This window comes from Nicotiana sylvestris, chromosome 9, assembly GCF_000393655.2.
Source record: "Nicotiana sylvestris chromosome 9, ASM39365v2, whole genome shotgun sequence".
Classification (NCBI taxonomy): domain Eukaryota; kingdom Viridiplantae; phylum Streptophyta; class Magnoliopsida; order Solanales; family Solanaceae; genus Nicotiana; species Nicotiana sylvestris.
The window spans coordinates 78,490,128-78,512,189 of record NC_091065.1 but is presented as its reverse complement, the minus strand read 5'-3'; the positions used below and the strand labels follow the sequence as shown (position 1 = coordinate 78,512,189).

At 38.5% G+C, this 22,062-nt stretch overlaps 2 protein-coding genes across 4 annotated transcripts; both read left to right on the top strand.

Annotated features, from left to right (window-relative positions):
- Window positions 1-5,082: 5,082 nt before the first annotated feature.
- On the top strand, window positions 5,083-20,760 carry LOC104244120 (bHLH transcription factor RHL1-like). Of its 3 annotated transcripts, XM_070155844.1 has the most exons (9): window positions 5,107-5,324; window positions 7,889-8,204; window positions 8,383-8,460; window positions 8,562-8,681; window positions 16,278-16,343; window positions 16,651-16,716; window positions 18,039-18,098; window positions 18,213-18,390; window positions 20,244-20,760. In XM_070155844.1, exons 2-8 carry the CDS (start codon window positions 7,905-7,907, stop codon window positions 18,375-18,377), a joined length of 855 nt encoding a protein of 284 aa, XP_070011945.1. In that variant the 5' UTR covers window positions 5,107-5,324; window positions 7,889-7,904; the 3' UTR covers window positions 18,378-18,390; window positions 20,244-20,760. The 3 variants fall into 3 exon arrangements, with proteins under 3 accessions (XP_070011943.1, XP_070011945.1, XP_070011946.1); XM_070155842.1 differs by lacking the exon at window positions 20,244-20,760 and having other exon boundaries at window positions 5,083-5,324; window positions 18,213-18,574; XM_070155845.1 differs by lacking the exon at window positions 20,244-20,760 and having other exon boundaries at window positions 7,886-8,204; window positions 18,213-18,574.
- LOC138876846 (uncharacterized) lies at window positions 8,695-11,224 on the top strand. Its single transcript, XM_070155841.1, has 2 exons — window positions 8,695-10,262; window positions 10,574-11,224. Exons 1-2 carry the CDS (start codon window positions 9,380-9,382, stop codon window positions 10,600-10,602), a joined length of 912 nt encoding a protein of 303 aa, XP_070011942.1. The 5' UTR covers window positions 8,695-9,379; the 3' UTR covers window positions 10,603-11,224.
- Window positions 20,761-22,062: the final 1,302 nt, after the last annotated feature.

The window sequence follows — 22,062 nt, the reverse complement described above, 5'->3', positions numbered from 1 at the left end:
ACTTCTCCTTATGTTCATCATCAATAGCTTCTTCAAAGCTGTCGGGTTCTCCCCCGTCAGTGAGTAACACATACTCATGTGGAGAATATCTGGTAGACTGTTGCACAACTCTTCCAGATCTTGTGTGATAAGGAGGGTTATTGAGGATTGGTGGTTGAGGTTGATCCTCCTCGTCTGCATCATCATCACCATTGTCCTCGTTACCTTCAGTATCTGCTGGTTCATCTTCATTAGGAAGATCAGGGGCTTCAGGTTGATTATCCTGAACATCATCTCCAACTTGTCTCGGCACCACTGTTGGAGGCAACTCAAACTCAGCAGAATCATCAGTGGACTTCTCTACTTTGTCAATGTCTTCAATTGTTTGGTCCTCAACGAACACGACATCTCGACTCCTGACGAGCTTCTTCTGCACCGGATCATAGAACTTATAGCCAAGCATGTCTTGACCATAGCCGATGAATACACACTCCCTTGTCTTGACATCAAGTTTGCTCCTTTCATCTTTCGGAACATGGACATAGGCTTTGCAGCCAAATACCCGTAATTGATCATAAGAGATATCTCTTCCTGACCAAATCTTTTCTGGAGCCTCGTACTGAAGAGGGACACAGGGTGAATGGTTCAGCACATAGGCTGCTGTAACTAGAGCTTCACCCCAGAAAGCCTTTGGTAACTTTGAATGAGAGAGTAAACATCTGGTTCTCTCGATCAAAGTTCTGTTCATCCTCTCAGCCAAGCCATTCAACTGGGGAGTTTTAGGAGGTGTGAACTGATGTCGAATACCATGCTCTTTACAGTAAGCATCAAATTGACCCTGGTATTCACCGCCATTGTCTGTCCGGATGCACTTCAACTTCTTACCAGTCTCTCTTTCCACCAAGGTCAGAAACTGTTTGAAAACTTGAAACACTTGATCCTTGGTCTTCAGCGTGTATACCCATGTCTTTCGTGAATGATCATCAATAAAGGTCACGAAATATCGGGCACCACCGAGGGACTTCTTGAAAGGTCCACATACATCTGAGTGTACCAGATCCAACACATTTTGCCTTCTGGAAGGAGGGAATCTTTTGAACGAAACTCTGTTTTGTTTCCCAGCTAAACAGTCAGCACACTTCTTCAACTGGATCTGGTTTAGACCTGGTAAGGCGTTCTTCTTTACCAAACGCGCCATTGACTTCTCACTCATGTGGCCAAGACGTCTATGCCACAACTTGATATTGCTATCATTCTCCGCAACATTTATAACTTGTTGGGAGATGCTCGCCTGGGTCACGTACAACTTTGACTGCTTCGTGCCCCGCGCCACCACCAATGAGCCCTTCGTGAGCTTCCATTGGCCATTATGGAAGGTATTGCAGTAACCTTCCTCATCGAGCTTGTCTACGGAGATCAGATTCAGGCGCATATCTGGAACATGCCTGACATCTCTTAAAAGTAGCTTCATCCCATTCATGGTCTCTAGGCAAACATCACCTTTGCCTACAACTGTTGAGAAATTGGCATTTCCCATCTTTACACGACCAAAGTCTCCAGGTGTGTAAGATGAGAAGAGTTCTCTCCGTGGCGTCGCATGAATGGTAGCCCCACTATCAATCACCCAGGTCATCTCTTGGGTTGTCAGATTGATAATGTCGTCATCGTAGACAACGTTGAACTCACCAAAGGAGTTCGTTTCATCATCACTGCTTTCTTCGGGCTTCACCTTTTTGCCTTTGTTCTTCTTCTGGTCATTCTGGAACTGTCGGCAAAATCTTTTGATATGCCCCTTCTTTTTGCAGTAATGGCACTCAACATTTGCAAATTTGTTGGATTTACCTCTGCTCTTATCTCTGTTACTCTGGCTCTTATTTTGACTTCTCCCCCTGGTCGTAACAGCCAACACCTCTGACTGTGAAGAAGATGTTCCTTGTGATCGGCGTCTCATTTCTTCATTCAGAATGCCACTCTTGACTGTCTCCATGTTTACCACACCGTTGGGTGCAGAATTGGTGATTGAAACCTTCAAGGTTTCCCATGACTCTGGGAGTGTTGCCAGCACCATAAGAGCAAGTACCTCGTCATCGAACTTTATGCCCATTCCCGACAACTGGTCGACAATCCCTTGTATTTCATTAAGGTGATCTGCCACAGTTGTCCCTTCTACATATTTTACTTGCATTAATTTTGTCAAGTAAAATAATTTGTTGTTACCTGTTTTAGAGGCATACAACTCTTCGAGCTTGTCCCATAACGACCTTGCATGTGTCACACCAGAAATGTGGTTGTACACATTGTCTTCAACAAATTGCCGTATGTAGCCGCACACTTGGTTGTGCTCAAATTCCCAGTCCTCGTCTGACTTATCTTCAGGTTTCTGAGAACTGAACACCGGCAGGTGCATCTTTGTCACGAACAGGAGATCCTTCATCTTGTTTCTCCATAAGTGATAATTTGTGCCATTCAGGTTGACCATCTTGCTTGTCCTCGCCTCCATTTAGATCAGAATTTGACAGACTTCTGCAATCTAAAAAAAATTCCGACGGTGAATAGTAACCGTGGATATGAATAGTGCCTGTATGGATGAATAGTACTCGTACGTATGAATAGTACCGTACGTATGAATAGTACTCTAACCAAAGCTCTGATGCCACTTGTTAGGACCCGGTGGCACTAAACACTACTGCACAGCGGAATAAAATAAATGATCAACGAAACCAAAAATAAATGACACAATATTTAACGTGGTTCACCTAAAACGTTTAGGCTACGTCCACAAATCCGACACCAACTTCCACTAAAACATTTAGCAGGCATACAAAGAGAGACTTCCCCAATAATTTGGAGGTACAACAATTCCTGAGCTCTACCCAAAATAGTGGCGCACACAAAAGTGTTTCCCGAAAAATACCCGACTAGTATTCTACTCACTATTTTGTCACTCCCCTGTTAGGAAACATTCCTAAAGGAACTATATCTCTCTCCCTCTCAAACTCTTTCTTCTTGAGTTTTGATATATTTTTTTTGGTGTGTTATACAATGAAATGGAAGGGGGTATTTATAGTTTTGAGATAGGGACCATAAGTGCAAATCTCACCTACCAAGAAGGATCAATTTGCAATATTCTCATCTCACCTACCACTCATTGCATCATTGCTTATCTCACTAAGGAGAGTTGCATTATTGCTTACCTCTCCCATACATCACCATAATTGTTGGAAAAACTAACAATCTGGTGGTTTTGGTGGGATGTGCATTATATTGCCATATCATTGTCTATGTTAGCTTCTTCTATGAGTGGTTGGTTAGTTGAGACGATGGAGTGCTAAAGATACATTAAGAAACTTATGAAGGAAAAAAATACAATCCAATCTATGCGCCCTAAGATCGACGATGTATCACAAGCTATTCTACTTTACTAATTCACCGTTTTATCATTTTCTAAATAAAGACGCATGCTGCTATTCAATTGAAGTTATAAAATAAACACTCGTTCACGTTTTGAATGATTTGTACCCTTTTTTAACAAAATGAAATAGTCATGAAATTTTCCTAAAACTCCAATAATTCTCCTAAATTATTATTTTATATAACGGTATTTAATCTAACCTAGAATTTAACAAAAAACAAATACTTTTGGCATATACCAAAAAAAATCCTTAAAACTTATGATTTTAAACATGCCTTAAAATTTCTATAACTATAAAAGTATATCATTAACGATAAAATACAAATGTAAAAGTTAAAGAGTTTTGCCTTCAAAAAAGAAAAGTCTAAGAGTTTTAGATATAAAAAAGGCATAGTTCTTTTTTAAAATTTAGAAAAAAGAGTCGTACAAAATGAAAGGGAGGATTACCTAAAAGGCTAAAATCTATCACATAGCTTATTTGGCCAAGCTTCTGGGAAGCCAAAAGTATTTTTTTCCTTTAAAAAAGTACTTTTAAAAAATTTAAGCTGTTTGACCAATACAGAGAAGTATTTTGGCCAATAGCAGAAGCAGTTTTTCTATTTTTGGGAAAAAACAGAAAATTCTGGTTTCTTCTAAGAAGCAGAAGCAGAAGCAGAAGCAGAAAATTAATTTATTCAAGACAAAACTATCCTCACCATGCATTTATATTTTCCAAATTATCCCTTACTAATTTAAGTTTTTTCTTTTCATTTTTGTTTCTAGTTTTTATCATACTTTTAAAATTAATGATATCATATACATGAATCATATTGTAACTTTCTAAATTCTTTATTGACTTTTCTTGTTTTTGATTTTTTTTGTGTAATGTCTCGTAACTTTCCAAATTATCTTCTTCCTTTTTCACACTAAAGTAAATTATCTACATCCTTCTTTGGATTATCAATTCTCTTCCTACAAATAACCATCTATAATTTCTTTTTTTATATGCTATTAGTTCCCGAATCTTTAAAACAATTATCAAATCTAATTTGTGAAAATTACCTACAAATAGGTAATAAATTCACAATTGCATCGTATAATCTATTTATATATTATTAAAAGAAGAAGAAAAAACATCACACATTAAGCGAAGTGACAGTAGGTCACTCGGCAATTTAGGACAAAGTTAGTAAGGTTAGGTAATACTAATTAGTTTCTTTTTGAATTTAAATTTTGAAAAACTTAAATTATACATTATGTGTTGCTAATAATTAGTTACTCTTGTTGAATCTGAATTTAAACATACTTAACTATTTTTTTACAAAAAAAAATATTTTTATATATTTAAAATTATTTCTATTTCGCGCTCAATGCCATCTTTCAAGTTTGACACTCAGAATCATCTAATTACAATTATCATGGTTATACATAATTTCATCCGACGACATTCTTCTACCGATAAGGAATTCAATTATTATGCTAATGAAAACATTACTACAAATATTGAGGAAGGAGTTGGGCCTTCTGATGTTCCTTTAGAAATGCAAGGCAAATCTTCTACTAATATGGAGGCGTTGTGTGATAGACGTAGAGATGAAATTGTTGAGAAATATTATCATGTGTGAGTGATTTTACTTATTATTTCATGGTAGATTATCAATATATAGTAATTTGTGGAATAGAATTCTAATTCATATTAAATGATGTATTTCTTTCTTTCATGTTTTTTTCGGGAAAAAAATTAATTTGGCATTGCTTGAGCACGACTTTCGCCAGGCGATAGTGGGCAGACTGATACTCTGCTAGCTACATGGACGTGTACGTACCAGTTACATAGAGCGCATGTTAGCTAACAGCCCAACGAACCCTAATGTAGAATCTTCTGTTTGCCTCTTCTATTTCATACATACTCCATTATCTTTTCACCATTCAGCATCTCTTTACGAAAATTCAGGTACAACTTTTTCTTCACACTCTTCGATTTAGTTGGTGATTTTCTTTTACGTGAAACTCATTTTTTTTTATAATTTTTTTTCATGTCATCGATCACGTTTATCTGATTTTATGCATATTGATTCGTTTGGTGTTTTTCTTGTAATGGACTTAACACTGACACTAGTCTAAAATAAAATGGTTGTCTACATCTAGGCCCTCTATTTTGTATTTGCAGATTCGCGACACCATTTTTATGGTCTAATTTTTTTTCTTTGTTTGAATTTTGTTGTTACTAAGAGGTTGTACACTGTTCAAAGGCGAATTTCGAGATGAGAAATGAAAATTGGAAATGTTATTTCTCACGTTTATAAGAGGTATATTTAATTACTCTGTATCTTAAGTGGAACAACACTCCTCTTCCCACCGAGAGGTTGAGTCGAGTTGCCAAGCGGGGGAAGTTGCAAAAACAACTATTGGCCCCCGGGGAGGGAGCAAAATAAATTAAAAAAGGAGAAGGATTAGCCCACAACTTGGGGCTTTGGCCTAGTGATAAGAGCACAATGAGTGATGTGTGGATTAGATGCACATCATGCGATTGAGCCCTTTCATGATAAAAGTGTGATATTTAGGTGGAAAAGGGTAAGGAGTGAGACCATAATCCATTGAGTCTCATACCATGAGCTACTGGCCCTCGAAGATTTGTCAGTTAGTAGGAAAGAAAAAGGCATTAACAATTTCGATAGTTAAATTTAACCACCAAAATCTATTGTGTTGTATTTTCAATGATCACGCCAATTTGCTAGTATTAACTTATGATCTTAAGATTTCAATGTTGAGCATTTGTTCTGTTGCACATTCCTTAAACTTTATAGAAGAAAAGGAAATGCAAAAGTTTATGCTCGTGTCTTAAGTCCTTATATTTGTTGATTGAATTGGACTTTTCTTAAATGTGGCTCTTCATTTGAAAATGAATGTCTATTCTAGTTGAAGTTGTGGGATGATGTAGAGAGTAAGATATAGATTCATCCTAACCTAGTAGCTTTTGCTCGGACCGTGCATACGTGTTAAAAAATCACTAAAATAAGTACAAATAATTGATTTCGAACCCGGTAAATCAAGTGGATTGCTGTAGAATTTCGAACTCAAATCCATAAAGTTCAAATCCTGGATCCGCCTCTTATATCATTGTGAGATCTTACTGCCCTCTTTCTTATATCATTGTGAGATCTTACTACCCTCTTTTTTTTTTTTTTAGTAGAACAGATACTTATATTAACTATTAAAATCTTCTGCCCTCTTTAATATGCAATTTGACTTCATGTTTATTGGGATGGATGCCCTGGTGATGGATGCACTGACTCATCATATTCAAGGGGAGGTGCCATGGTGCATGCTATTTGCTGATGACATTATTCTAATTGACGAGACACGAGGCGGCGTCAACGAGAGGCTAGAGATTTGGAGACATGCTCTTGAGTCTAAAGGTTTCAAGTTGAGCAGGACGAAGACGGAATACCTCGAGTGCAAATTTGGGGTTGAGCCGACGGAAGCGGGAGTTGAAGTGAGGCTTGACTCTCAAGTCATTCCCAAGAGGGGTAGTTTCAAGTACCTTGGATCGGTTATTCAGGGGATCGGGGAGATTGACGAGGATGTCACACACCGTATAGGGGTGGGGTGGATGAAGTGGAGGTTAGCGTCGGGAGTCTTGTGTGACAAGAAAGTGCCACCGTTACTAAAAGGTAAGTTTTATAGAGCAGTGGTTAGGCCTGCCATGTTATATGGAACTGAATGTTGGCCGGTAAAGAACTCACACATCCAGAAGATGAAAGTAGCAGAGATGAGGATGTTGAGGTGGATGTGCGGGCATACAAGGATGGATAAGATTAGGAATGAAGATATTCGAGAGAAGGTGGGCGTGGCCCCCATGGAGGACAAGATGCGGGAAGTAAGACTCAGATGGTTCGGGCACATTCAGAGGAGGAGCACTGATGCACCGGTGAGGAGGTGTGAGCGACTGGCTGTAGTGGGCACGCGGAGAGGTAGAGGGCGACCTAAGAAGTATTGGGGAGAGGTGATCAGACAGGACATGGCGCGACTTAGGATTACTGAGGACATGACCCTTGACAGAGAATTATGGAGGTCGAGCATTAAGGTTGTAGGTTAGGGGAAAGTTGTGAATATTTCTACAGCACAAAAGAGTGAGACTAGCCAGTTAGGAGTTAGACTAAGAATGTCATTGGTCGTCTATTGATGCAGGACTTTACCTGCTAGTTTTTACTATACCAGCCATCTATTTCGTATTTCGTATTCTGTATTTCATATCTCTTATAAAGCTGTTATTTTATTATGCATTTTTATGGTACTAATATATCGTCTCCTGTTGCTTTTTTGAGCCGAGGGTCTCCTGGAAACAGCCTCTCTACCCTTCGGGGTAGGGGTAAGGTCTGCGTACATATTACCCTCCCCAGACCCCACTTGTGGGATTATACTGGGTCGTTGTTGTTGTTGTTGTTGTTGTTGTTGTTTATTGGGAAGAGTATGTTTTTCCGATTTAACAATCTCTGTTTTGCTTTGAGTTAGCAGTCTGATCTTTGGTATCATGGAAGAGCAGAATCAGCCAAATGCCCTAGAAGCACAATGGGGATTTCTTGGAAGTACAAATGATTCTTATTTTCTAGCGGGCCCTGAACTTAACAAGCAGTACATGGCAGGAGTTGGAATTGATGGGATCCATTATCTTCCTGTGCCTTCACCTCAGTGGATCCATAACCAGCAAACACCACAAAATTATGTTGAATATCTTGCAGAGAATTTGGTCTCTGAGGTTCAAGTTGATGCTTCCGCAGAAGCTTCTGGTTTCAGACTAGTTGATGGCTTTGCTGACATGATTGCGCAGGAGGTATGGCCATTTATCTGCATGCTTAGCCAATAAAACTGACAATCAACTGGTTTACCAGATATGAGATTAGAGTTTGGGGTACTATGTTCTGTTAGCAAGTCAAGATTCCTTGCATCACTGTGGTAACTATTTAAATTCATCTCTAATGAGAGAGTTGGAATTTTAACTTTTTCTGTAGATAAGATATCCGAGTCCTTATCATGAAGGGGTTCCACTCGACTTTTTAATTGGCTCAGAACATCAAGTTGGTGCCTTGGTAATGTTGAGATTATTTTCAATCTGTACTTCAAAGTTGGAGGAAAAAAAAAAAGAAAAGAAATGTGACTATTTCATGAACTTTGGATCTTTGGAGGGCAGACATGGGAGCCAACAGGAGATGTCAGGCATGCTTCTGGACCTTGCGCTGAAGCATTAGCTGCTGGATCATCGTATCCTTCCAAAAGTTCTAGAAAATCAAGGGCTGCATTGTCTGATCAGGTAAGCCTAAATCCTTCAATCCTCTCTTGCTGTATGCATTGTCTGATTGGGGATTGATTATTTTCTTGCAGCTTTTATATACTGACTGTGCCTATCCAACCACCTTTAAAGAGTAGTACAAATATTACTGGCTCTTTGTTATTTGTTGTTGACATACAAGTTGTCTAGCACATGTAGACACATGTACTACATCATAGCTAGCACATGTATATGAGTTGTATAGTAGGTATAATTAGGTGTATGGCAACTAATAGATTAGGTGAATTAGTATTATAAATAGGCCTTGTAATCTTCTCTTCTAGATATGAAATATAGAACTTCTTTGGTTTCTAACATGGTATCAGAGCATTGAAGTTTTTTCATCAGTTTGTTGTTGGGAATTTTTTTTTCCCGTTCGAATTATTTTTGTTCAGAACAGTCTTTCGCTGCTTTGATTCTATTTCACTATTTCCGGCCATTTTTTGCCCCGGCCGCTTCTTTACAGATTTTTCTACTCACTATTCCGACCAAAGTGGTACTGTCAGAATTTTTTTTCCTGACAACTTTCATTTTCCAAGATCACTGTTCCGGCACTGTTCACTGTTCAAATATTACTATTCACTGTTCACTGTACTGTTCAAATATCACTGTTCACTGCACTGTTCAAATTTCACTGCACTGTTCTTGACTATTTGATTCTGCTATTATTCGGGTGCAAGATGACTGAAACGAAACCTACCGTTGATGTCATTCCGGTTATGTCCAAAATTACGGAGAATAAGTTCATGGGTTCCAATTACATGGATTGGAGTAAGACGATCCGTCTCTATTTGCGGAGCATCGACAAAGAGAACCACTTGGTTGATGATCCACCCAAGGATGAGACTAAATCAGTCTGGTTAAAGGAGGATGCAAAATTGTTTCTCCAAATCAAGAATTCGATGCACAGTGAGGTAAATGATCTAGTTTCTCATTGTGATTATGTGAAGGATCTAATGGATTATTTAGATTTTTTGTACTCTGGCAAAGGAAACTTGTCTCGCATGTATGATGTGTGCCAGGCATTTTACCATCCATCCATGCAAGATCGCTCTCTCACCACTTACTTCTCAGAGTTTAAGAAGGTGTATGATGAGCTTAATGTTATATTGCCGTTTAGTCCAGATGTGAAGGTACAACAGGCTCAGCGTGAACAACTGGCGGTCATGAGTTTCCTTTCTGGTCTTTCTCCCGAATTTGAAGGGGCCAAATCGCAGATTTTATCTGGGACTGCTATTTCTTCCTTGAAAGAGGCCTTTACAAGAGTGTTGCGTACTGAAAAGTCTCATCCAGGTCCGACAGCCACGATCGATAGTGGTGCTCTGCTTAGCCGCGTCCAAAAGAATAGGGGTCATAGTAATCGCAATCGGAGTAGCGATAGTCAAGACCTAAAGCAAGGGGAAGTTGAATGTTTTTATTGTCATGAGCTCGGTCATACCATACGTTATTGTGTGAAGCTTCAGAATAAGAACAAAAGATCTCAGTATGCCAACATCGCCACTTCCGAGACTATTTCACCATCTCAGTCATCATCTCCTCCTATCAATACTATCCCCGAGTCAGGTAAAACCACTAAGTGTCTCCTCTCTTCGTCATCCAAATGGGTCATTGATTCTGGTGCCACAGATCATATGACAGGTAACTCTAAACTCTTTTCCACTTTTCAGTCACATACCCAATGTTCCACAGTTACTTTAGCCGATGGGTCTACCTCATATGTTTTAGGGTCTGACACTGTTAACCCAACATCTTCTCTTTCCCTTAGTTCCGTCTTAAATTTGCCTGATTTTTCTTTCAATCTAATATCTGTCAGTAAACTTACTCGTACTCTAAATTGTTGTGTCTCATTTTTTCCCAATTATTGTCTTTTTCAGGATCTTACGACGAAGCAGATTATTGGTAAAGGTTCTGAGTCTGGGGGTCTCTATGTTCTTGAATCACAGGTGCCGAAATCCATTTCTTGTTCAACTGTGTTGTCTCCCTTTGATGTACACTGTCGATTGGGTCATCCATCCTTGTCTAGTTTGAAGAAGTTATATCCTCAGTTTCAGAGTATTTCCTCTTTAGATTGTGAGTCATGTCAGTTTGCTAAACACCATCGCCTTCCTAAAGTTTCTAGAGTCAATAAACGGGTCGACTTACCTTTTGAGTTAGTTCACACCGATGTTTGGGGTCCATGTCCTATTATCTCTAAAACTGGTTTTAGATATTTTGTTACCTTTGTGGATGATCATTCTCGTGTTACTTGGTTATATTTAATGAAAAATCGTTCGGAGTTGTTTTCAATTTTTTGTGCTTTTTGTGCTGAAATAAAAACTCATTTTAATGTTTCCGTTCGTAATTTAAGGAGTGACAATGCAAAAGAATATTTTTCGGATTTGTTTAAAGATTATATGGCTACAAATGGTATTCTACATCAATCTTCTTGTGTTGACACCCCTTCTCAAAATGGGGTTGCGGAACGAAAAAATAGACATCTTCTTGAAGTAGGCCGAGCACTCCTCTTTCAAATGAAAGTGCCAAAATGTTTTTGGGCTGATGCCGTCTCTACAACTTGTTTTTTAATAAATCGTATGCCATCTTCTGTACTTCATGGTAATATTCCTTACAACATTCTTTTTTCCTCTAAGCCATTATTTCCTATTGAACCCAAAATATTTGGTTGTACTTGTTTTGTTCGTGATGTTCGTCCACAGGTAACTAAATTAGATCCAAAGGCCCTTAAGTGTGTGTTCTTAGGGTACTCACGTCTTCAGAAAGGTTATCGGTGTTATTCTCCAGATCTCAAAAGGTACTTAGTGTCTGCCGATGTCACATTCCATGAAAATTATCCGTTCTTTTCTTCATATGTTTATAACAGTCCTGAGGAAGAAGATGATACTTTGGTCTACACTGTCACACATCCAGTTAGTTCTCCAACACCTCTTCCTCAGTCACCCGTTTCCCTCGATCGACCATCCGAGCAGCCACCTGTTCTTCGTGTGTATACCAGGCGACAACAAACCTCAGAACCCGATCCTTTACCTACTTCTGCTTCGTCGGTAGATCCAACCTCCTGTGTTTCAGATCCTAGTTTGGATCTTCCTATTGCCATTCGCAAAGGTACACAACAATGTACTTATCCTATTTCTTCTTATGTGTCTTATGACCATTTGTCTACTTCTTCTAGCTCGTTTATTGCATCATTAGATTCTGCTAGGATACCTAAAACTGTTCGTGAAGCATTGTCCCACCCAGGTTGGCATGATGCAATGATAGAAGAGATGATGACTTTAGATGAGAATGGTACTTGGGAGTTGGCCGATCTGCCCACTAACAAAAAGGCTATTGGGTGCAAGTGGGTATTTGCTGTTAAGTTTAACTCCGATGGGACAGTAGCTCGCCTTAAGGCACGCCTTGTTGCAAAAGGGTATGCACAGACCTATGGAGTCGACTATTTGGATACTTTTTCCCCGGTCGCCAAGTTAGCTTCTGTTCGATTATTCATTTCCATGGCAGCTACTTATGATTGGCCTCTGCATCAGCTTGATATAAAGAATGCTTTTCTACATGGAGATCTTCAGGAAGAAGTATATATGGAGCAACCACCTGGGTTTGTTGCTCAGGGGGAGTGTGGAAAGGTATGTCGTCTTCGAAAATCTCTTTATGGGCTGAAACAGAGTCCCCGTGCTTGGTTTGGCAGATTTAGTGAGGCTGTTCTAGAATATGGGATGAAGAAAAGCAATTGCGATCATACGGTGTTTTATAAAAAGTCTGATGATGGTATTCTTTTATTGGTAGTATATGTTGATGACATCGTTATTACTGGAAGTGATATTACAGGAATTTCAACTCTAAAGTCTTTCCTTCACACTCAATTTCAGACGAAAGATTTAGGGCAACTAAAGTATTTTTTGGGAGTTGAAGTTACACGGAGCAAGAAAGGCATCTTCTTGTCCCAAAGGAAATATACTCTTGACTTGTTAGCTGAAACTGGAAAGTTGGGATCTAAACCATGCAGCATGCCAATGGTTCCTAACACACAACTCGTGAAAGAAGACGGTGAGTTATTCGAAGATCCAGAGAAATATAGGAGATTGGTTGGGAAACTGAACTATCTTACAGTAACTCGTCCCGATATCGCATACTCTGTCAGCATTGTGAGTCAGTTTATGTCTTCCCCAACAGTCAGGCATTGGGCGGCTCTGGAGCAGATTCTTTGTTATCTAAAGGGATCTCCAGGACGGGGTCTAGTATATAAGAATAATGAACACACTAACATTGAGTGTTTCACAGATGCAGATTGGGCAGGGTCAAAAGCCGATAGGAGATCCACGACAGGATATTGCGTTTTTGTTGGTGGAAACTTGATTTCGTGGAAGAGTAAGAAACAAAATGTCGTATCTCGATCTAGTGCGGAAGCAGAATACAGAGCTATGGCACAATCTGTGTGTGAGGTTGTATGGGTACATCAACTATTAAGTGAAGTTGGCTTCCAAACTACATTGCCAGCAAAGTTGTGGTGTGATAATCAAGCTGCTCTTCATATCTCCTCTAATCCTGTATTTCACGAAAGGACTAAGCACATTGAAATAGATTGTCACTTTGTTCGTGAAAAGATTCAACAAAAGCTCATCTCTACAGGTCATGTTAGAACTGGAGATCAATTGGGAGACATTTTCACAAAAGCTTTGAATGGAGCTCGAGTTGAATATATCTGTAACAAGTTGGGCATGATCAATATATATGCTCCAACTTGAGGGGGAGTGTTGACATACAAGTTGTCTAGCACATGTATACACATGTACTACATCATAGCTAGCACATGTATATGAGTTGTATAGTAGGTGTAATACAAGTTGTGTAGCACATGTATACACATGTACTACATCATAGCTAGCACATGTATATTAATTGTATAGTAGGTGTAATTAGGTGTATGGCAACTAATAGATTAGGTGAATTAGTATTATAAATAGGCCTTGTAATCTTCTCTTCTAGATATGAAATATAGAACTTCTTTGGTTTCTAACATTTGTAAATATTCATGATTATCAGGTCATCTAGAACTGTATATCAAGATGTGTTCTCTAGGTTTTTGTAATAGTTGGTGCATTTCTAAGGCTCTTTCCATTAGTAAACAGACAAATTAGTCATCATGAGTTGTAATTAACAGTTAGTACTTTGTATGGCGTAACACAATATTGAGCTTCAGCATTTGTTTATGGAATATTTATTTGTCAAAACGTGTATCCCATTTTGTACTACAGAGTCTTTACTTGGAAGTTTAGATACTCTCTCTAATTATGACTTTTTCTTAATTTTCTTAATAGTTTGGGATGAATTAATTTGACATCCACTGACAAACAGCATAAACCAGCAGATGCAATTTTGAAGCTATCATCCACTATGTTACACATGTAACACAATATGTATATGTATGGGTAGGGGACAACAAGGAGCAGTGTGATTGGGGGGGGGGGGATAGGGGGTAGTTAGGAGAAGGGCTGGCCCAGCTAGGCAGGGGAGAGGCTGTGAGGGTAGAGCTTGGTGGTTGGGAGAATGGTCTGAAGTGAATCTTTTCCTACATTAGTTTGAAGGTAAAATTACAACAGACCTGATGTTTGAGCTGATATAGCTGTTAAACGTTCTTACTAATGGACGTTAACGGCAAGGGAGGTCTTCGTAATGAAACATCAAAGCCGAGAAGAAGTCCTTGGTATTTCTCAAAGTAGAAGGGAAGTCAGGTTAATTTAGCAGTACTAAAGGAGAGGTCAAAGTAATTCCCCTAAATTGTAAATGTCTGAGCCGAGGGTCTACCGGAAACAATCTCTCTGTATTTTCAAGGCAGGAGTAAGGTCTGGGTACACTCTACCCTCCCCAAACCCCACTTGTGGAACTACACTGGGTTTGTTGTTATTGTTGTTGTAAATGTTTGAATGTGCACTACAGTATGTTGTATATAATTCTTAGCATACAGAATATATGATCAGAATTAATAAGTTTGTACGGCTGATACTCCCAGACACTGCCCCGCAAAGAAAATTTTCTGCTCCCACCGTTGCATTTACGAGATTGTCATAATTTTGGTGAAGCTTAAGCTTTACAGTAATCAAATTGTAATATCATTTAGCTGAGAAGTTTGGAATGGAGTCCTAGAGAAGTTTGAAAAGAGGCTTGCGACTTGGCAAATGCAATACCTCTCCATGGGTGGCAGGTTAACTTTAATCAATAGTGTACTGGACAGTCTTCCCACATACCACATGTCTTTGTTCCCAATTCCAACCTCAGTCCTAAAGCAGATGGACAAACTCAGAAGGAAGATCTTATGGGAAGGATGCAGCAAAACACACAAATTTCCACTAGTGAAATGGCTCAAGGTAACAAAACCAAAATTCAAAGGAGGCTTGGGCATCAGGGATCTACAAGCACACAACAAAGCTATGCTCTTAAAATGGCTCTGGAGATATGGACAGGAGGAATCTAGACTATGGAAGGACATCATAGTTGCTAAATATGGAGCACACAACCACTGGTGTTCCAAGAAAACAAACACTCCTCATGGAGTTGGTCTGTGGAAGAACATCAGCAACCACTGGGATGAATGCTTCCAAAATGCAACTTTCAAAGTTGGGAATGGAACTCGTATTAAGTTTTGGAAGGATAGATGGTTCGAAATACACCTTTGAAAGACATGTTTCCCAGTATGTATCAAATTGCCTTGAACAAAACTGTTGCTCAAAATAGAGACAATGGCACTTGGTGGCTGGTGCCCACTTTTCCGAAGAAATTTGCAGGATTGGGAGGTCAACAGCCTACTCACAAATTCACAATGTTAAGCTCCCTAGAAGGTCACGACATCGAAGATCAACAGCCTGACAAACTTATTTGGGGAAATTCTAAGAGAGGCAAGTACACAGTCAAAGAAGGATACATTCACTTCTGTGATCAGAATCCAATAATAGATAACTGGCGTGGAAACACATCTGGAGAACTAAAGTGCTTACCAAGGTGACTTGCTTCACATGGTTGTCTCTAAATGGGCCTGTCTCACTCAAGACAACTTAATCAAGAGGAGCATCACACTAGTTAATAGATGCTACAACGGTCAGAAAGTGTAAACCACCTATTCCTCCACTGCTTAGTCGCAAAAGAAATTTGGAACTTCTTCTACACTATCTTTGGTTTGAAATGGTTTATACCACAATCAACAAAGCAAGCTTTTGAAAGTTGGTATTTTTGGAGAGTTGACAAATCCATTAGAAAAATCTGGAAAATGGTGCCGGCTGCAAGTTTTTAGTGTATTTGGAAAGAAAGGAATCGAAGATGTTTTGATGGCATATCAACTCCACTCTACTCCCTCAAGGCTGCGTGTTTAGTTAACTTATTTAGCTGGCGCTATCTCACCCCTGTTAATAGTGCTGATACTTTTGTGGATTTCATTAGCTCCCTGATAGTAGCATAGGCTTTTGTAAATGGAGCTAATTATCCTATCTCTTTTGTACTCTTTGCATCTTCTTGATGCCCTTTAATGAATCTAATTTACTTCATCAAAATCTCATTTAGCTGATACCTAATTATAGCTGGTTTTGTATTCAGCGTCGCAAGATGAGAATTGCTGAAAGAATAGACGCATTCCGAGAATTGTTTCCATGCTCTAAACAGGTAACACATCCTTTTGGCATTTGACCTTTATGTATATTGCATAGCTATTCAAAATGCAGGATATTCAGATCTTTTAAAAGCTGTGCACGTGAAGCTTTTCACGCAGAAAGCAGGAGAATACAAAGAATTAGTTACTGGAATCATCTATGCATTATAGGGTCTTCTGCTCCCTAAGGAATGGGTGAAGCAGTAGTTTTATGTTCTGGTTTCATGCCAATTTGCTCCATGCTTATAAACTAAAAGACCATAAAAGGAATGGCATGATTGCTACAATGAATTAAAGAATTGATAAGTTGTGGTTTTGCAGGGTGGAAGAGCATCTCTGATGGATGAAGTTATCGACTACATCAAAAATCTGCAGTTCCAGATAAAGGTACATAGATGTTCTTATTTAATGTCCTTCAAATAAAATAAGCTCATCTGCATTCACTGTGGACAAAGAACTTTCCTGTTCTTAAAGCGATGAACCATCCGAATGCCTGAACATTTTCTGATTTGGCTTTTTAAACATATTAGTGCAACAATAAATTTGTTGTGTGTTTGACTTTGATACTGCTTCTCTGCCTACAAGGATTTTAACTAATTGAGCCATACGCAAAATTGCAAACTAAGCACCAAACAGCCACACCATGTAGTAGTTATGCCACTCCTAATATTACTAGAAAATTTTGGCTATAAGAGCTTGAAGCCTTCTATTACCGTGAATCCCTCAATTTTCTTCAAAGAAGATGAATTAAGATCAATATTGCTGAACGTTATTGTGTGATGATGTGTTTAAGGGAGCTTCTTTTTGTTTGACATTACAAACTCAAGCTAAGAAAGGAGGAAACAACCAGTTAACCTGGTAAACCGGATGCATAGCAAGTCTAGCTCAATTGTTCAACCATTTGAAAAAGGAAGAATTGGCTTGTCTCCAGTAACCATCAACGTAGGCCGTTTACAGCCTAGAGCAAAGCAGAAAAAAAGAAAAAAAAAACTGTGCCTGTCCAGTAAGTATGGAACCGAAGCCATAGTGCTAGCCCATAACTTTCCTTCTACTGGAATGCTGTGTATAAAAAAAAAAAAAAGTGCCTGTCCAGTTAGTATGGAACCGAAGACATACTGCTAGCCTATAACTTTCCTTCGACTGGAACACTGTTGTGCATACTATATTCATTTTCCAGCCAAATCCTCTTTGGAAGATCATTCCAAAGAATTATATAGACCTTTAAACTCCACTATCATCTTCCTTCTCATTTAGGTTTGAACATATTAGGCTCCTAAATTGCTTTGTTTTTTAAGCAAGCATAAAATAATGATTCTTATTTAATGTTATACTTGTCGCTCATAGATATATAAGACTGTATAGAGTGTGGTTTCTTGTATAGTTGTACATTCTCTAGAGTAGTTTTAGTATATTTATAAGTTTACAGTTTTTTTCCTCAGGAGCTATGGTTTCTTACTGTGTCAGTACAATTTTTAAAACCAGTAGTTCAATTATTTGGATAATGGTTTAACTGGTGACCTATTTCCGTGCCTCAAAGTGATCGATCTTCATGTTAATGTTGGTGCTATTAATCTTGATGTATCACGGACGAATAGCTGCCTTTTTACTTCTTTTCTTTACTTTGTATCATCTTTCAGGTCATCAAGAACCGTTGTAGTTTTTTATTTCCTTAACAGCATTCTGTAATTAACTCAATCCTGACTGTGCAGGATCTCAGTAGGAGCAGATTGGGAGGTGAACCTTCTTCTATCCCATTTTTATTCGTTGAGGTACCATTCATGATTCCAATATATAACAATTACATTACTAATCAAACTTTTGGACTCTTTCTTCATACAAAAACTAATTTTTGGAGAACGTAATAGTTTCTGACTGATTTGCAGGGTTGTGGACATTACATTCTTGATGAACAACTGATTGAACCTCTGGAAGAGACATTGCGCAAGTTGCTGGAAGTGAATCCCTCAATGGCAACTCAACTGCTGGAGAATAAGGGCCTATTTTTTATGCCTGTGGCTCTGGCAGAAGGAATGCATAATCATGAGTAGAAACTGAGAACAGGTCAACATATAACTTTTCATGTTTTCTTATGGCAGAGAAATCTGAAGTGGTAATTAGGCAAGAAAAATATGGTATGCTTTTGTATAAGCAAAGCTCAAGAGGATTTGTCTTTGTACATATCTTCTCTCTGGCTGGTTGCTTGTTCCAACTTTCACTATCAATTAGGTGCTCATTTTCTGCTTTATTTGTTTGTCAAAGGTAAAGGACAATCGAATTTATTAAAAAAAAAAGAAGGTATTCTCTTTGTTTCAGGCGCGGAGTCTAAGAAAGAAAGGACTTTTGGCACAACCAATTGCCTTCAGAACATATGGTTTTAAATATACCATGACATTTCTATGGTCATAAGAGCATGTAATAAGGGTAAATGAGAAGTTTAAAGTTGAAGAGTTTCCAGTATAGAAAGTTGGCATTCTTTCTTGAACACAAACTAAAAAAGAAATATGAGGTATAAAATGAAATTGAGAGAGTACAACTGAATTACTTAAATCTCAGTCCCTTTGGCACATTACACCTTCAACCGCCACCCCCTTTTTTTTTTCTACTCTTGCTGTTTTAACCCTCTGCATTAGGATCTATTGTATCTGTTTAATCGAGGTCCAAGAAAAGAGTTCCTTATATAAGCCTTCTTTACTGTTTCTTCTTTTCGTTCTTTCTCTCTCAGCTCCCATTGTACTGATGTACCCCACCCCACCCCCCGTCTTCTTCCTTGCTACTCTCCAGGAGACTGCAACTCCTGCCCAGGCACCACTGGACACACTTGATTTGTGCTAGATTTAGATCTTAGTGGACATTGGCATTAGTTTAAACAACGAAAGTCAAATTAATGTCCAGGAAAGTTCTCTACTGTACTGACTGACTAAACCATGTTGATATGTGGCTGAGTATAAGATGCTTCACTTTCCTAACGTCGTGTAGTCGAAGAGAAAACAGCTTATTTGGGGACATTTCCTTACCTTTTCTCTTTTGGCACCCAAATACTTTTGGGATTGTGATGCTTATTGATTGATGTACATGATTTGGCAGTAGTGCAAACAGCTGTCCTTACCCTTAAACCCATCTTTTCAACCCCTCTGTGCACCAGAAGCAGATAGGTACCTTTGAGAGATAAAGTGTAAAATGTGAACTTAAATTTAAAGAAATTCTTCTTTCTACTACTACTAATAGTACTTTCTATGTCCCAATTTATCTATCACTTTCCTTCCTATTTTTTCCCAAAGAGAACAATATATTGTCGTATCTCCATTTTACCCTTAATGACATGATTTGTTGGGACCCTCACCGCTTATTTAAATGAAAAGACATGTGAAACTCTCACCACCATTCAGCTAAAAGGATAATTTTGCTATGTTGTAGATATTTGACTTGCATGTCAAAGATTGTGATTTAAACTCCTCGTTCAATTGGAAGTATGCTTTTCTTTCCATCTTAAGTTGTGATAAGAAAGCAGATTCTCCTTAACATGGATTTGGGAAGTCATGTTGTGCTTCCTTCTTGATTACTTCATTCTGCGCCTTGCCACTCCTGATTAAAGTTACTCTATGCTGTGACCTAAGAATGACAACTTGATCAGCGACTAAAGAAAAGTAAGTGGCCAAATAACAAAAAGAGGGTCATTTGTGAAATTGACAAAACAGCATCTTGTGTTTTATCAGGTCCAAATGAAGGACAAGAAAGGACGAAAGGTCTGCTACTGTTGTGTTTTAATCATATCATATGCGAGTGATAACATCGAAAATGAAAGCAGCAATGAGTTCTACTTTTTCTTTTTCTTTTTTAACTTTTCGTACACAAAATTCGTGAACATGGAAATGGAATGAATATTTTTTTTACCAGATTCTTATATCTTTGTCCAGTTCAATGAAGAGAATTGCTGTCGTAAGTGCAATCAGTCAACATAGTTGAGCACTAGTGCCAACTTTAGAGGATGCTTTGAATTTTTAGACCAAGGGGAAATGTCGGGATCGTGAGAAATGTTCTCCAACTCTTTCAATCTTGGGGTGACAATTATTGCTGCCCATTGAAAAATGTAGTATTTGGATAGCAGGTATGGCCGTTATCCACTGTCTTCAACTTGAACCGTATATATATAGTAGAAAGTATTTTAAAGAACGTATATTTCTAATTTCACGCCCACTTCTACAAGGTTCGCACTTCAACAAGGTTAGAGTAGATGCAGCGTCATTTTGTATTAACTGACACATAAATAACGGTATGATCTATAAGTCACGGGTTCGAACTGTGCAATCAGTCACTGACACTTGCATAGGAAGATAGACTACCTACATTATGCCCTTGGATGCGGCGTTTCTCGGATCCTGCGTGAATGCAAAATGCTTTGTACACTGAATGGCAACTGACATATAAATTTGTATTTGCCTATGTCAAAGCTGTGGCAATGGCGTGGTGTTGGGTTTATTTTCATTTATATATTTTCACCCGGTGTCCTGTATCTACTTTAGGGCCCGATTAAGCTGAATTCGCGTTGAAAAGTCTCATTTGGGGGTAAAGCGCTCCCTATCAAAAGCGACTTAATCCTTATAGCTTGAATTCATATCTTCTAATTAAAGATGGAGGAATACTTATCACTCCACTTTTGGGTTTACATTTGCTATAATTGCATATCAATTTGATTGCTGCCATTATTTGCTAAAAAGATGTCGAGTGAAAGCGGCGTCGAATTTAGCCGTTTCAGCTTTCTACTGTATAAAGGAAGTATATTACATAAAAGCATATAAAACCAAAAAATATATAGGAACCGAACAAGTGTCCTAATCAGAATTAGATCCAGATAGGGGTTGACCTTTTTGTTTGATGCATATTTCTCTCCTTTTGTCTTCTCTACTTTATATATATAGTGAGAAAAAAAAAGAGGCAAGGGTTATGGAGCTAAAGAAATAGTGAGTCAAGGAGGATCAGTTCAAAGGAGGGGGTGGTCCAAAGTCATATCTAAGAATCAGACAATATCTGGAAAGGTTCAAATATTGCAAAGAAGGATCAATTGTATTGCAGTTGTCTCGCACATTTCTAGGACCAAATGAAACAGACAACTCTAGCTCAGACCGTATCTTGGTCAAGATAAAGGTTGCAAGTCTATTGTGGGAATTGCCTGCATGTCTATTATATATGTCACCATCAAAGAACCTTTAAAGGGTTATTTGGTCTCCCGACTCCTTGTATGATTTTGGACAATCGTCATCTCATAAGTTAACGTTTGAGGTTGCTCAATTAAGCCCACAATCTATTTTCTTACAGGAAAATATTTCATGTCAACTATTTCAAAGCGAGCAACCTTTCATTGCCTTGTTTCGTCGTAGGACACCCTCACCCAAGTCCCACGAGCATCCCTCGGCTCAGGAGAACAGAAAACACCTTTCGCCTCTTCTTTACTACAGTATGTGTGGAAAAAATACTTTATATAATGAGGTAATCTGCTTAACAATTAGGTTGTGTTCAGTATGAATTTGGGACTTTGTCCCACGTTGATTCCTAAGAGGACATTTAGTGAGTTTATAAGCAAATGCGCACCAGCTAGTCGAAAAGTGCTTTGAATATACTAAACTTCCTTAGGGTCGATACATAAATATAACAATTCGCCGCTAGTTGCGAATAAGTTCGAGGAACTAGTATTTCTTTTTTTTTTTAATTTATTTTTCTGCACTAATATTAAATCCA